This window comes from Leptodactylus fuscus, chromosome 1 (assembly GCF_031893055.1).
Source record: "Leptodactylus fuscus isolate aLepFus1 chromosome 1, aLepFus1.hap2, whole genome shotgun sequence".
In the NCBI taxonomy this organism is placed as follows: Eukaryota; Metazoa; Chordata; class Amphibia; order Anura; family Leptodactylidae; genus Leptodactylus; species Leptodactylus fuscus.
In genome coordinates, this window is record NC_134265.1 from 218,268,320 (window position 1) to 218,285,290 (window position 16,971).

Here is a 16,971-nt window from a genome sequence, read left to right on the forward strand (position 1 = left end):
CGGTTTTTACTGCAAAGTGGGCAGCATTGGATTCGCTAGAATATCATCCACTTTGCCTGTACTGTAAAAACGCTGCGATGTTTCTTCCATGGGCAAATCTTGGTGTTTCTGTCCCATGGAGACCCGGCCGAAACCTGGTTTTTGCTATGTTTTTTTACCTACGATTCCTGGGTATGTAGGTAAAAATGCAGCAATAATTGCCACAAAATGTGTTGAAGACCTCCAGTGCACCTTCTGTAGTGTGTAGGTGGATTTGGTTTACATGCACTTGCACCTTCAATGTATGTCCAGCCTCATATACATGTAAATCTCATAGGTTAAAGTGAGTAACATGTGACGTGACCATAAGTGAGAAGAAAAGAACAACTAACCAGGTGAACAGAAGACTGAAGACTTTATTCTTAACTTGGAAAAATCAAGTAAACCATTTCTGTTAAAGGTGCAACTAACAACGCCTTCCTTAGTTCCACACACATAAAATGTTATTTATGCATGCACAATGCTCTGTTTTATCACTTTGGAGCCACTCCAGGAAAATCTGCTAGTGGTTCTTCATCAGATTTACTTCATCCATGTCATCTAGAATTCAATAAATGGAACCTGTTAACAAGATGTCACCGACTGAATGATGGGAATGTGTCAAAATAAAGGACTAGAGTAGAGGGGCCAGTCTAGTAGCTCCAGGGAACAAAATGCATCTAGGAAAAGTTCTTTTTTGGCATAGACTATTACGTAGTCAATTTAAGAAGCAAAACCATCTGCAGAGATAGTGGCGGTTCTAAGGTCCCAGGAGTAAGAGCTTTCTTATTTCACTGGATGTTGTGTGCTGAAAAACACTTCTTGTTGAACAGAACAATGGAGATGTTGCACCTTTAAAGAGGGTTTGTTGTTTTTTTTTGTTTGTTTTTCAAGAGCTGACTCTTTTTAGAAATACATTTATTAAAACAAAATGATCCTCTTTTTCACTTCAGTAACTACGTCAACAAAATTGCAGAGGAGATTCACAGCACTCAAATGCATCTTTAAAAAGCCTGTAATATTTAACATACAATTTGCTATATATCTGACTATATACTCTAGGAGATCAAAAATTAAATAGGACTGGAATATTTATTGAAAGAATAATATTCTATCACTGCCTAAAGTCAGGACATGAAAAGGACTATTACTGGCCACAGTACTCCTCAATAAGCAGCTGCCTCCTTGTGGCGGGAACCTGGAACGGCACTCCATTAAAAATAGGAAGATAGATTCTCACATATGTATTGCAAATTCAGACACAGGAAAACAAAAAGTATAATAAAATATATACTGTATATATAAATAATCTTAACACAAAAGAGTGGCAAGAGGTACGATATGGAAGTGTTTCAATGCACACACAAAAAGCAATTCAGGGTAGACTGATAGAACATTCATGTTTCATGCGAAAACATTTATAGAATCTCTTATTTCTGATGGATATTGCCATTGAAACTCTTGAAAAAAAAAAAGCCATTTTGTACAAAGTCAGAGGCCGTCTCTTTATATAGATATTAGTGTTTCGTCACCACTATTTCTCATAGTAGAAAGACTCTGTACAAATATGGTATTTTTCCAGTCATTTCATTCTCTGTACTATTGTTAACACACTCTCTCTATACATATACATATCTATATATATATATTTTTAAATATAATCAATTTTTTAATTATTTTTTTTATTCAACCACTCAGTTTTAACTCTCTTTTTGCTACATAGATTCTAACTAAAAAGGTTGTAACAGACAAAGTCATCTTCTGATGATATGCAGGTTTTAAAAGGTCAGTGAGGGAGAGGTCACCATTTTACAGCCAATAGGGGCAGGGGTGCGGAATGCTGTGTGTGTTGTGTGTGTGTAATATATATATATATATATATATATATATATATATATATATATATATATATATATATATATATATATATCTTGGACAAGGAAAGGCATGTTCTTTAGCAGGCACAGTCCTGGTGTGGTGGAGCCTGCTGGTCAGTAAGCTGAGGTCCCTGTTTTGCTCCAGTTACAGCTGGATCAGCCGTATCCAAGCTTTCGGACATCTTTTCACAGATTATGTCCACCAAACGTTCAAATGTCTGCTTCACATTAATGTTGTCTTTAGCACTGGCTTCAAAGAATTCAAAACCTGTAGGGTAACAAGTGGAGAGTTAGCATATTCCTTAACATCCTTCAAACCTGCCTCTCAAGTTTTCCACTGGGCCATGAACAAACATCTAGATAAGAGTGCCTGCAGACTGGAAGCTGCAAAAGGTTCCCTGAGTACACAGAAAAGATTTGGATATTTGCAAGAATAAATATCTGTTCTTCATTATAACAAGTTACTCTCTATTCACAACATTAAGATGAGTCTGGACTGAGTTTTAACCGATTAATTTTTTTCATGGACCCATTTGTTGCAACAGGAAGGGACATGTAAAACATAAAAAAAAATGGAAAGAAAAAAAAAATCAGATCATTGACAGCACAAAAAAATAGTGTATAAGTATTTCCTATACATGTCTTATTCCTTCTGTTGCCATTTTTGGGTTTGCCTTAAACAAAAATGCAAAAAAAAATAAATATAATCTATGGCAGCCTTAATGACATAAAAAACAGTGTTACTCACCTCTCCTAAGATCTGGTGTGACTTCCAGCCTTTTTGGTGACATACCAGATATGATATGGGCTAGGCCAGCGTCATTATGTGTTGCAACGCCGCACTGGCCCACGTGACGACTGTGCCAACATTGAAGAGGGCCATAAGAAGCAGGGAGTGTGATGGAGCCCCGGAGAGATAAATAACAGTGGTTTTTATGTTTGTCACCTGCTCTGGGCCTCCGGTCATTATACTTGTGGGTCTAAAGAGACCCCGGAGAATAATAGTTTGTGAGAGCATAATACTGCATGCAGGGGCCACTGTGGGACATAATACTGTGTGCAGGGGCCACTGTGGGACATAATACTGTGTGCAGGGGCCACTGTGGGACATAATACTGTGTGCAGGGGCCACTGTGGGGCATAATACCGTATGCAGGGGCCACTGTGGGGCAAAATACCATGTGCAGGGGCCACTGTGGGGCATAATACCGTGTGCAGGGGACACTGTGGGGCATAATACCATATGCAGGGGCCACTGTGGGGCATAATACCATGTGGAGGTGCCGCTGTGGGACACTATACTGTGTGGAGGGGCCACTATGGAACATTATACTTTCTGCAGGCCACTTTGGAATACTATAGTGTGTCTAAATGGGGCGTTATACTGTGTGGAGGCCAGGAAACTGGGCTCTATGGCGTGGGAGGGCTCAGTCAAAAGTTTGCTGGGAGGCCCAGTTTTTGCTAGTTACACCTCTGCTTCTAATCATTCAATGGTATTATTTGTGAACACTGGTAAGCTTAGAAAATATGAGAAAGTTGATGCGCCTTACCAAGGTGATCTGCCAGCTGTCTTCCTCGCTCCGATGATACAACCCTTTCATCCTCCATATCACATTTGTTACCAACCAGTAGAACTTGAGCATTGTCCCAGGAATAGGTTTTGATCTGAGTTGACCTAGTAAGTCAAATACAATCAACGTTGCATTATATCTATTAGATGGTGGTTAATAAAGCAAAAACAAACAATATAACTCAGAGCTGGTGGTTCATGACTGACTACCAAAGGCGTAGCTAGCGGGGAAGGGCAGAGGGGGCAGCGGCCTTGGGCCCACTGACGCTGTGGAGCCCAGCGCAACGCAAGTTACACATTAACTTGGTGTCATGCAGACGCTGATGCAGGTAAAGTACATAGTAGAGCAGAAAGCATCTCTTGCTTTCTTCTCTACTAGTAAGTAGCCAATACAGGCCTGTGGCCTATGAACTGCTCTGAGACGTCTGCATTCAGCTACAGACATTGGTGCGATGACGTCATTGTCCTGCGCCAGAATGGCCCAGTGCTCTTCAGTGAGAAGCGGTGGAGGTTCCTCCTCGGGGAATCGGAGATAGGCGAGTATCATGTTTATTTCATTTTTATTTACGTGGTTTATTTATATAGAGGATGGGATAAAACATATCATAGTGGAACTGTGGGCTTCATATTTAAGAAAGACCTTTGGGTATGGGGGTATAATTTGTAAAAATGCTCATTATGAGAATAAGTGGGCATTGGGGCAGCATTAAAGGGGTTTTCCAGGAAATAAACTTACTGGTAAGCTTTAATATTCCCTGGATAACCCCCTTAAAGAGGAACTTTCATGTCCTTCTGCAAATGCGGTTTTATATACTGCTGGACAGCCGACAGTGTGCTGAATTCATGTAAGGTCCTTTTTAAAGGATTAATTGCAGAGGAGGCTGGGGTTGCTGAAACAAACAAAAAAAAATATTCTCAACTGTCCCGAGCACTCCAATGTCCACTATTTGTGTCAAGCGCATGCTGCGCACTCACCACTGTAAGTGCTTGTGACCTCAGCAGTGGCTGGAAAGTACTTGGTGAGGTCACTCAAATACATCACTTTCCTGCCACCATTAAAGGAATTGGCCTCTTTCAGACTAATATTGAGAGACAAATGTTATGGTTTGTATAATGACAAGCTGCACAATTTTCCAATATACTTTCTGTATCAATTCCTCACAGTTTTCTAGATCTCTGCTTGTTGTCATTCATTCTGTTACTTCTAGTGGATAAAAGTCTGACCATGGTCATGTGATTTACGGTCCATGGTCATGTGATTAGCACACAGGAGAACAGTTGATTACTAGAGATGAGCGAACACTAAAATGTTCGAGGTTCGAAATTCGATTCGAACAGCCGCTCAATGTTCGTGTGTTCGAACGGGTTTCGAACCCCATTATAGTCTATGGGGAACAGATACTCGTTAAGGGGGAAACCCAAATCCGTGTCTGGAGGGTCACCAAGTCCACTATGACACCCCAGGAAATGATGCCAACACCTCTGGAATGACACTGGGACAGCAGGGGAAGCATGTCTGGGGGCATCTAACACACCAAAGACCCTCTATTACCCCAACATCACAGCCTAACAACTACACACTTTACACACTCAATACCACCTCTCTGACAGTAGGAAAACACCTTGAAACATGTGTATTTGGCACTTGCAGTGAGGAGAGCTTGTCACCAGCAGTGAATTTGGCCCTTGTAGTAAGTTGAGGTTGGCACCAACATTTGTTTTGAAAATCAGGGTGGATTGAGCCTCTAACCAGCAGAGTTTGGGCAAATTCATGGTGGAGGGAGCCTCTAAACACCCCAGTTTGGGCAAATTCATGATGGAGGGAGCCTCTAAAAACCCCAGTTTGGACCAATTCATGGTAAAGGGAGCCTCTAACCAGCCCAGTTTGGGCAAATTCATGGTGGAGGGAGCCTCTAACCAGCCCAGTTTGGACCAATTAATGGTGGAGGGAGCCTCTAACCAGCCCAGTTTGGACCAATTAATGGTGGAGGGAGCCTCTAACCAGCCCAGTTTGGACCAATTAATGGTGGAGGGAGCCTCTAAACAGCCAAGTTTGGACCAATTCATGGTGGAGGGAGCCTCTAAAAACCCCAGTTTGGACCAATTCATGGTGGAGGGAGCCTCTAAAAACCCCAGTTTGGACCAATTCATGGTGGAGGGAGCCTCTAACCAGCCCAGTTTGGGCAAATTCATGGTGGAGGGAGCCTCTAAACAGCCCAGTTTGGGCAAATTCATGGTGGAGGGAGCCTCTAACCAGCCCAGTTTGGACCAATTAATGGTGGAGGGAGCCGCTAAACAGCCCAGTTTGGGCAAATTCATGGTGGAGGGAGCCTCTAAACAGCCCAGTTTGGACCAATTCATGGTGGAGGGAGCCTCTAAAAAACCCAGTTTGGACCAATTCATGGTGGAGGGAGCCTCTAAACAGCCCAGTTTGGGCAAATTCATGGTGGAGGGAGCCTCTAAACAGCCCAGTTTGGGCAAATTCATGGTGGAGGGAGCCTCTAAACAGCCCAGTTTGGGCAAATTCATGGTGGAGGGAGCCTCTAACCAGCCCAGTTTGGACCAATTAATGGTGGAGGGAGCCTCTAAACAGCCAAGTTTTGGGAAATTCATGGTGGAGGGAGCCTCTAAACAGCCCAGTTTGGACCAATTCATGGTGGAGGGAGCCTCTAAACAGCCCAGTTTGGACCAATTAATGGTGGAGGGAGCCTCTAACCACCCCAGTTTGGACCAATTCATGGTGGAGGGAGCCTCTAAACAGCCAAGTTTGGACCAATTCATGGTGGAGGGAGCCTCTAAAAACCCCAGTTTGGACCAATTCATGGTGGAGGGAGCCTCTAACCAGCCCAGTTTGGGCAAATTCATGGTGGAGGGAGCCTCTAAACAGCCCAGTTTGGGCAAATTCATGGTGGAGGGAGCCTCTAAAAAACCCAGTTTGGACCAATTCATGGTGGAGGGAGCCTCTAACCAGCCCAGTTTGGACCAATTAATGGTGGAGGGAGCCTCTAAACAGCCAAGTTTGGACCAATTCATGGTGGAGGGAGCCTCTAAAAACCCCAGTTTGGACCAATTCATGGTGGAGGGAGCCTCTAACCAGCCCAGTTTGGACCAATTAATGGTGGAGGGAGCCTCTAACCAGCCCAGTTTGGACCAATTAATGGTGGAGGGAGCCTCTAACCACCCCAGTTTGGACCAATTCATGGTGGAGGGAGCCTCTAAACAGCCAAGTTTGGACCAATTCATGGTGGAGGGAGCCGCTAAACAGCCCAGTTTGGGCAAATTCATGGTGGAGGGAGCCTCTAAACAGCCCAGTTTGGACCAATTCATGGTGGAGGGAGCCTCTAAAAAACCCAGTTTGGACCAATTCATGGTGGAGGGAGCCTCTAAAAAACCCAGTTTGGACCAATTCATGGTGGAGGGAGCCTCTAACCAGCCCAGTTTGGACCAATTAATGGTGGAGGGAGCCGCTAAACAGCCCAGTTTGGACCAATTCATGGTGGAGGGAGCCTCTAAAAACCCCAGTTTGGACCAATTCATGGTGGAGGGAGCCTCTAAAAAACCCAGTTTGGACCAATTCATGGTGGAGGGAGCCTCTAACCAGCCCAGTTTGGACCAATTAATGGTGGAGGGAGCCTCTAAACAGCCAAGTTTGGACCAATTCATGGTGGAGGGAGCCTCTAAAAACCCCAGTTTGGACCAATTCATGGTGGAGGGAGCCTCTAACCAGCCCAGTTTGGACCAATTAATGGTGGAGGGAGCCTCTAACCAGCCCAGTTTGGACCAATTAATGGTGGAGGGAGCCTCTAACCACCCCAGTTTGGACCAATTCATGGTGGAGGGAGCCTCTAAACAGCCAAGTTTGGACCAATTCATGGTGGAGGGAGCCTCTAAAAACCCCAGTTTGGACCAATTCATGGTGGAGGGAGCCTCTAACCAGCCCAGTTTGGGCAAATTCATGGTGGAGGGAGCCTCTAAACAGCCCAGTTTGGGCAAATTCATGGTGGAGGGAGCCTCTAAAAAACCCAGTTTGGACCAATTCATGGTGGAGGGAGCCTCTAACCAGCCCAGTTTGGACCAATTAATGGTGGAGGGAGCCTCTAAACAGCCAAGTTTGGACCAATTCATGGTGGAGGGAGCCTCTAAAAACCCCAGTTTGGACCAATTCATGGTGGAGGGAGCCTCTAACCAGCCCAGTTTGGACCAATTAATGGTGGAGGGAGCCTCTAAACAGCCAAGTTTTGGGAAATTCATGGTGGAGGGAGCCTCTAACCAGCCCAGTTTGGACCAATTCATGGTGGAGGGAGCCTCTAAACAGCCCAGTTTGGGCAAATTCATGGTGGAGGGAGCCTCTAAAAAACCCAGTTTGGACCAATTCATGGTGGAGGGAGCCTCTAAAAAACCCAGTTTGGACCAATTCATGGTGGAGGGAGCCTCTAACCAGCCCAGTTTGGACCAATTAATGGTGGAGGGAGCCGCTAAACAGCCCAGTTTGGACCAATTCATGGTGGAGGGAGCCTCTAAAAACCCCAGTTTGGACCAATTCATGGTGGAGGGAGCCTCTAAAAAACCCAGTTTGGACCAATTCATGGTGGAGGGAGCCTCTAACCAGCCCAGTTTGGACCAATTAATGGTGGAGGGAGCCTCTAAACAGCCAAGTTTGGACCAATTCATGGTGGAGGGAGCCTCTAAAAACCCCAGTTTGGACCAATTCATGGTGGAGGGAGCCTCTAACCAGCCCAGTTTGGACCAATTAATGGTGGAGGGAGCCTCTAACCAGCCCAGTTTGGACCAATTAATGGTGGAGGGAGCCTCTAACCACCCCAGTTTGGAACAATTCATGGTGGAGGGAGCCTCTAAACAGCCAAGTTTGGACCAATTCATGGTGGAGGGAGCCTCTAAAAACCCCAGTTTGGACCAATTCATGGTGGAGGGAGCCTCTAACCAGCCCAGTTTGGGCAAATTCATGGTGGAGGGAGCCTCTAAACAGCCCAGTTTGGGCAAATTCATGGTGGAGGGAGCCTCTAACCAGCCCAGTTTGGACCAATTCATGGTGGAGGGAGCCGCTAAACAGCCCAGTTTGGGCAAATTCATGGTGGAGGGAGCCTCTAAACAGCCCAGTTTGGACCAATTCATGGTGGAGGGAGCCTCTAAAAACCCCAGTTTGGACCAATTCATGGTGGAGGGAGCCTCTAACCAGCCCAGTTTGGGCAAATTCATGGTGGAGGGAGCCTCTAAACAGCCCAGTTTGGGCAAATTCATGGTGGAGGGAGCCTCTAACCAGCCCAGTTTGGACCAATTAATGGTGGAGGGAGCCGCTAAACAGCCCAGTTTGGGCAAATTCATGGTGGAGGGAGCCTCTAAACAGCCCAGTTTGGACCAATTCATGGTGGAGGGAGCCTCTAAAAAACCCAGTTTGGACCAATTCATGGTGGAGGGAGCCTCTAAACAGCCCAGTTTGGGCAAATTCATGGTGGAGGGAGCCTCTAAACAGCCCAGTTTGGGCAAATTCATGGTGGAGGGAGCCTCTAACCAGCCCAGTTTGGACCAATTAATGGTGGAGGGAGCCGCTAAACAGCCCAGTTTGGGCAAATTCATGGTGGAGGGAGCCTCTAAACAGCCCAGTTTGGACCAATTCATGGTGGAGGGAGCCTCTAAAAAACCCAGTTTGGACCAATTCATGCGGGAGGGAGCCTCTAAACAGCCCAGTTTGGGCAAATTCATGGTGGAGGGAGCCTCTAAACAGCCCAGTTTGGGCAAATTCATGGTGGAGGGAGCCTCTAACCAGCCCAGTTTGGACCAATTAATGGTGGAGGGAGCCGCTAAACAGCCCAGTTTGGGCAAATTCATGGTGGAGGGAGCCTCTAAACAGCCCAGTTTGGACCAATTCATGGTGGAGGGAGCCTCTAAAAAACCCAGTTTGGACCAATTCATGGTGGAGGGAGCCTCTAAACAGCCCAGTTTGGGCAAATTCATGGTGGAGGGAGCCTCTAACCAGCAGAGTTGTGGGAAAGCAGGGTAGAGGGAGCCTCTAACCAGCAGAGTTGGTGGAAATCAGGGTGGAGGGAGCCTCTAACCAGCAGAGTTGGGGGAAATCATGTTGGAGGGAGCTTAGTATTAGCAGAATTGTGCAACGCTTATGGTGGATGAGTATGAGGATGCGGAGGAATTGGAGAGGTTGAGTACAGACATGGAGTTTCATGTTGGGGTGCTTTACACAGGTGGGCACAAAAATGAAGGCTCTATCCAGTGGTGGTTCATTTTTATCAAAGTGAGCCGGTCGGCACTCTCAGCTGACAGACGGGTGCGCTTGTCAGTGATGATGCCACCGGCTGCACTGAACACCCTCTCAGATAGGACGCTGGCGGCAGGACAGGACAGCACCTCCAAGGCATATAGGGCAAGTTCAAGCCACAGGTCCAACTTCGACACCCAATACGTGTAGGGCGCAGAGGGGTCGGAGAGGACAGGGCTGTGGTCGGAAAGGTATTCCCGCAACATGCGCCTATACTTCTCACGCCTGGTGACACTAGGACCCTCCGTGGCGGCACTTTGGCGAGGGGGTGCCATCAAGGTGTCCCAGACCTTAGACAGTGTGCCCCTCGTTTGTGTGGACCGGTGAGAACTTGGTTGCCTACTGGAGGAACTGCCCTCCCTGCCGCCAACGTCACATGCTGGAAACATCTCCATCATATTCTGCACCAATTGCCTGTGGCAAGCATTGATGCGATTGGCCCTCCCCTCTACCGGAATAAAAGACGAGATGTTGTTTTTATACCGGGGGTCAAGGATAGCAAAGATCCAGTACTGGTTGTCCTCCATGATTTTGACAATACGCTTGTCGGTTGTAAAGCACCCCAACATGAACTCAGCCATATCTGCCACAGTGTTAGTTGGCATGACTCCTCTGGCCCCACCGGAAAGTTCAATCTCCATTTCCTCCTCATCCTCCATGTCTACCCATCCGCGCTGCAACAATGGGACGATTCGAAGTTGCCCGGAAGCCTCCTGTATCACCATCACATCATCGGACAACTCTTCTTCCTCCTCCTCCTCCTCCTCCTCCTCCATTAAACGCAGTGAAGCGGACAGATGTGTGGACCTACTCTCCAGCTGTGACGGATCGGATGCTATCCCTAACTCCTCTGTGTGATCTGAGTTATCCCTGATGTCAATCAGGGATTCTCTCAGAACACACAAGAGCGGGATTGTAAGGCTCACCATCGCATCCTCAGAGCTCACCCTCCTTGTGGACTCCTCAAAGACCCGTAGGATGTCACAAAGGTCTCTCATCCATGGCCACTCATGGATGTGAAACTGAGGCAGCTGACTTTGTGGCACCCTAGGGTTTTGTAGCTGGTATTCCATCAAAGGTCTCTGCTGCTCAACCACTCTATTCAACATCTGAAACGTTGAGTTCCAGCGTGTGGGGACGTCGCACAAAAGCCGGTGTTGTGGCACATGCAGGCGTTGCTGGAGAGATTTTAAGCTAGCAGCGGCTACTGTCGACTTGCGAAAGTGGGCGCACATGCGCCGCACTTTCACCAGTAGCTCTGGAACATTGGGGTAGCTCTTTAGGAAACGTTGCACCACTAGGTTGAAGACGTGGGCCAGGCATGGAACATGTTGGAGTCCGGCAAGCTCCAGAGCTGCTACCAGGTTCCGGCCGTTATCACAAACGACCATGCCTGGGCCCAGGTGCAGCGGCTCAAACCATATTGCCGTCTCATCGAGGAGGGCATCCCTCACCTCGGAGGCAGTGTGCTGTCTGTCCCCCAAGCTGATCAGCTTCAGCACAGCCTGCTGACGTCTACCAACGCCAGTGCTGCAACGTTTCCAACTCGTAGCTGGGGTCAATCTAACAGCGGAGGAGGAGGCGGTGGCGGAGGAGGAGGCGGTGGCGGAGGAGGAGGCGGTAGAGGAGGAGGAGGAGGGGGGTGTTCTTCTCGTGTCCCTGCCAGGAATGTTAGGCGGGGAGACGAGGTACACCGGGCCAGTTTGGGAAGCAGTCCCAGCCTCAACTACATTCACCCAGTGTGCCGTCAGTGAAATGTAGCGTCCCTGTCCGCATGCACTTGTCCACGCGTCGGTGGTCAAGTGGACCTTTGTGCAAAGCGCGGAACTAAGGGCCCGCCTGATGTTGAGTGACACGTGCTGGTGCAAGGCGGGGACGGCACACCGGGAGAAGTAGTGACGGCTAGGGACGGCATAGCGAGGTGCCGCAGTTGCCATCAGGTCCAGGAAGGCGGGAGTTTCAACAAGCCGGAACGCCAACATCTCCTGGGCCAGCAGTTTAGCGATGTTGGCGTTCAAGGCTTGCGCGTGTGGGTGGTTAGCAGTGTATTTCTGCCGCCGCTCCAATGTCTGAGAGATGGTGGGTTGTTGTAAAGAAACGCCTGATGGTGCCTTTGATGGTGCAGGAGAAGGAGATAAGACAGGACCAGGGGAGGATGAGGTAGAAGTCAACAAAGTGGCGGAGGCAGATGAAGTGGTGTCCTGGCTCGTCCTCTGGAGTGCATCGCCAGCACAGTCAGCAGTGGCAGTGGCAGAGGCAGAGGCAGTGGCAGAGGCAGTGGCAGTGGCGTGAACGGCAGGCGGCCTTTGTCCTGCCGTTGCTGCCTGCCACTGATTCCAGTGCTTGGATTCCAAATGACGGCGCATTGAAGTGGTGGACAGGTTGCTCTTCTCAGAGCCCCTAATCAATTTCGAGAGGCAAATTGTGCAGACAACACTATATCTGTCCTCGGCGCATTCCTTGAAAAAACTCCACACCTTCGAGAAACGTGCCCTCGAGGTGGGAGTTTTTCGGGGCTGGGTACGAACTGGAACATCTTGGGAGATTCCGGGTGTGGCCTGGCTTCGCCTAAGCTGCTGACCTCTGCCTCTGCCTCTAGCTACCCTTTTTGGTGCTGCACTTGCCTCAACATCCACACTACTTTCCCCGCTTGACATCCCCCCTGTCCAGGTCGGGTCAGTGTCCTCATCATCCACCACTTCCTCTTCCAACTCCTGTCTCATCTCCTCCTCCCGCACAATGCGCCGGTCAACTGGATGCCCTGACGGCAACTGCGTCACATCATCGTCGATGAGGGTGGGTTGCTGGTCATCCACCAACAAATCGAACGGAGATGGAGGAGACTCTAGTGTTTGAGCATCTGGACACAGATGCTCCTCTGTTAGGTTCGTGGAATCGTGACGTGGAGAGGCAGGTTGAGGGACAATGAAAGGAGCGGAGAACAGCTCTGGGGAGCAGGGACAGTTTGGGTTATTGTTCTGTAAAGCTTCGGAATTTTGGGAGGAAGGAAGACAAGACTGTTGGGTAATAGGAGGAGAGGAGGCAGAGTCTGACTGGCTGCTGGACAATGTGCTGTAAGCGTTCTCTGACAGCCATTGCAAGACCTGTTCCTGGTTCTCGGGCCTACTAAGGTTTGTACCCTGCAGTTTAGTTAATGTGGCAAGCAACCCTGGCACTGTGGAGTGGCGCAATGCTTGCTGCCCCACAGGAGTAGGCACGGGACGCCCTGTGGCTTCACTGCTACCTTGCTCCCCAGAACCATTCCCCCGACCTCGCCCACGGCCTCGTCCACGTCCCTTTCCGGGAGCCTTGCGCATTTTGAATTCCTAGTTAGAAATTGGCACTTTATACCAGTAGTAAAAATTGTGGGTGCACGTAACCCCAATATATTCTTTGAATTACCAGTCAGAAACTGGCACTATATGGCAGTAGCAAGAAATGAGGGTATTTGTATTCCCAATATATTCTTTGAATTCCCAGTCAGACAATGGCACTGTATACCAGTAGTAAAAATTGTGGGTGCACGTAACCCCAATATATTCTTTGAATTCCCAGTCAGACACTGGCACTATATGGCAGTAGCAAGAAATGAGGGTATTTGTATTCCCAATATATTCTTTGAATTCCCAGTCAGACAATGGCACTGTATACCAGTAGTAAAAATTGTGGGTGCACGTAACCACAATATATTCTTTAAATTACCAGTCAGAAACTGGCACTATATGGCAGTAGCAAGAAATGAGGGTATTTATAACCCCAATATATTCTTTGAATTCCCAGTCAGACAATGGCCCTGTATACCAGTAGTAAAAATTGTGGGTGCACGTAACCCCAATATATTCTTTGAATTACCAGTCAGAAACTGGCACTATATGGCAGTAGCAAGAAATGAGGGTATTTGTATTCCCAATATATTCTTTGAATTCCCAGTCAGACAATGGCACTGTATACCAGTAGTAAAAATTGTGGATGCACGTAACCCCAATATATTCTTTGAATTACCAGTCAGAAACTGGCACTATATGGCAGTAGCAAGAAATGAGGGTATTTGTATTCCCAATATATTCTTTGAATTCCCAGTCAGACAATGGCACTGTATACCAGTAGTAAAAATTGTGGGTGCACGTAACCCCAATATATTCTTTGAATTCCCAGTCAGACACTGGCACTATATGGCAGTAGCAAGAAATGAGGGTATTTGTATTCCCAATATATTCTTTGAATTCCCAGTCAGACAATGGCACTGTATACCAGTAGTAAAAATTGTGGGTGCACGTAACCCCAATATATTCTTTGAATTCCCAGTCAGACACTGGCACTATATGGCAGTAGCAAGAAATGAGGGTATTTGTATTCCCAATATATTCTTTGAATTCCCAGTCAGACAATGGCACTGTATACCAGTAGTAAAAATTGTGGGTGCACGTAACCACAATATATTCTTTGAATTACCAGTCAGAAACTGGCACTATATGGCAGTAGCAAGAAATGAGGGTATTTATAACCCCAATATATTCTTTGAATTCCCAGTCAGACAATGGCACTGTATACCAGTAGTAAAAATTGTGGGTGCACGTAACCCCAATATATTCTTTGAATTCCCAGTCAGACACTGGCACTATATGGCAGTAGCAAGAAATGAGGGTATTTATAACCCCAATATATTCTTTGAATTCCCAGTCAGACAATGGCACTGTATACCAGTAGTAAAAATTGTGGGTGCACGTAACCCCAATATATTCTTTGAATTCCCAGTCAGACACTGGCACTATATGGCAGTAGCAAGAAATGAGGGTATTTGTATTCCCAATATATTCTTTGAATTCCCAGTCAGACAATGGCACTGTATACCAGTAGTAAAAATTGTGGGTGCACGTAACCCCAATATATTCTTTGAATTCCCAGTCAGACACTGGCACTATATGGCAGTAGCAAGAAATGAGGGTATTTGTATTCCCAATATATTCTTTGAATTCCCAGTCAGACAATGGCCCTGTATACCAGTAGTAAAAATTGTGGGTGCACGTAACCCCAATATATTCTTTGAATTACCAGTCAGAAACTGGCACTATATGGCAGTAGCAAGAAATGAGGGTATTTGTATTCCCAATATATTCTTTGAATTCCCAGTCAGACAATGGCACTGTATACCAGTAGTAAAAATTGTGGGTGCACGTAACCCCAATATATTCTTTGAATTACCAGTCAGAAACTGGCACTATATGGCAGTAGCAAGAAATGAGGGTATTTGTATTCCCAATATATTCTTTGAATTCCCAGTCAGACAATGGCACTGTATACCAGTAGTAAAAATTGTGGGTGCACGTAACCCCAATATATTCTTTGAATTCCCAGTCAGACACTGGCACTATATGGCAGTAGCAAGAAATGAGGGTATTTGTATTCCCAATATATTCTTTGAATTCCCAGTCAGACAATGGCACTGTATACCAGTAGTAAAAATTGTGGGTGCACGTAACCACAATATATTCTTTGAATTACCAGTCAGAAACTGGCACTATATGGCAGTAGCAAGAAATGAGGGTATTTATAACCCCAATATATTCTTTGAATTCCCAGTCAGACAATGGCACTGTATACCAGTAGTAAAAATTGTGGGTGCACGTAACCCCAATATATTCTTTGAATTACCAGTCAGAAACTGGCACTATATGGCAGTAGCAAGAAATGAGGGTATTTGTATTCCCAATATATTCTTTGAATTCCCAGTCAGACAATGGCACTGTATACCAGTAGTAAAAATTGTGGGTGCACGTAACCCCAATATATTCTTTGAATTCCCAGTCAGACACTGGCACTATATGGCAGTAGCAAGAAATGAGGGTATTTGTATTCCCAATATATTCTTTGAATTCCCAGTCAGACAATGGCACTGTATACCAGTAGTAAAAATTGTGGGTGCACGTAACCACAATATATTCTTTGAATTACCAGTCAGAAACTGGCACTATATGGCAGTAGCAAGAAATGAGGGTATTTATAACCCCAATATATTCTTTGAATTCCCAGTCAGACAATGGCACTGTATACCAGTAGTAAAAATTGTGGGTGCACGTAACCCCAATATATTCTTTGAATTCCCAGTCAGACACTGGCACTATATGGCAGTAGCAAGAAATGAGGGTATTTATAACCCCAATATATTCTTTGAATTCCCAGTCAGACAATGGCACTGTATACCAGTAGTAAAAATTGTGGGTGCACGTAACCCCAATATATTCTTTGAATTCCCAGTCAGACACTGGCACTATATGGCAGTAGCAAGAAATGAGGGTATTTGTATTCCCAATATATTCTTTGAATTCCCAGTCAGACAATGGCACTGTATACCAGTAGTAAAAATTGTGGGTGCACGTAACCCCAATATATTCTTTGAATTCCCAGTCAGACACTGGCACTATATGGCAGTAGCAAGAAATGAGGGTATTTGTATTCCCAATATATTCTTTGAATTCCCAGTCAGACAATGGCCCTGTATACCAGTAGTAAAAATTGTGGGTGCACGTAACCCCAATATATTCTTTGAATTACCAGTCAGAAACTGGCACTATATGGCAGTAGCAAGAAATGAGGGTATTTGTATTCCCAATATATTCTTTGAATTCCCAGTCAGACAATGGCACTGTATACCAGTAGTAAAAATTGTGGGTGCACGTAACCCCAATATATTCTTTGAATTACCAGTCAGAAACTGGCACTATATGGCAGTAGCAAGAAATGAGGGTATTTGTATTCCCAATATATTCTTTGAATTCCCAGTCAGACAATGGCACTGTATACCAGTAGTAAAAATTGTGGGTGCACGTAACCCCAATATATTCTTTGAATTCCCAGTCAGACACTGGCACTATATGGCAGTAGCAAGAAATGAGGGTATTTGTATTCCCAATATATTCTTTGAATTCCCAGTCAGACAATGGCACTGTATACCAGTAGTAAAAATTGTGGGTGCACGTAACCACAATATATTCTTTGAATTACCAGTCAGAAACTGGCACTATATGGCAGTAGCAAGAAATGAGGGTATTTATAACCCCAATATATTCTTTGAATTCCCAGTCAGACAATGGCACTGTATACCAGTAGTAAAAATTGTGGGTGCACGTAACCCCAATATATTCTTTGAATTACCAGTCAGAAACTGGCACTATATGGCAGTAGCAAGAAATGAGGGTATTTGTATTCCCAATATA

General features: G+C 46.1%; 1 protein-coding gene across 2 annotated transcripts in view; it reads right to left on the bottom strand.

The window, feature by feature from the left end:
* Positions 1-375: 375 nt before the first annotated feature.
* The window catches only part of RAB3A (RAB3A, member RAS oncogene family), a 60,287-nt gene continuing 43,691 nt past the window's right edge, over positions 376-16,971 (bottom strand). For both annotated transcript variants that reach the window (XM_075283672.1, XM_075283671.1), the window contains 2 exons: positions 3,446-3,570; positions 376-2,163 (listed from right to left, as the gene is read on the bottom strand). In XM_075283672.1, the coding sequence (XP_075139773.1) occupies positions 1,973-2,163; positions 3,446-3,570 (316 nt within the window). In that variant the 3' untranslated portion in view covers positions 376-1,972. The remainder of the gene's footprint in view (positions 2,164-3,445; positions 3,571-16,971) is intronic.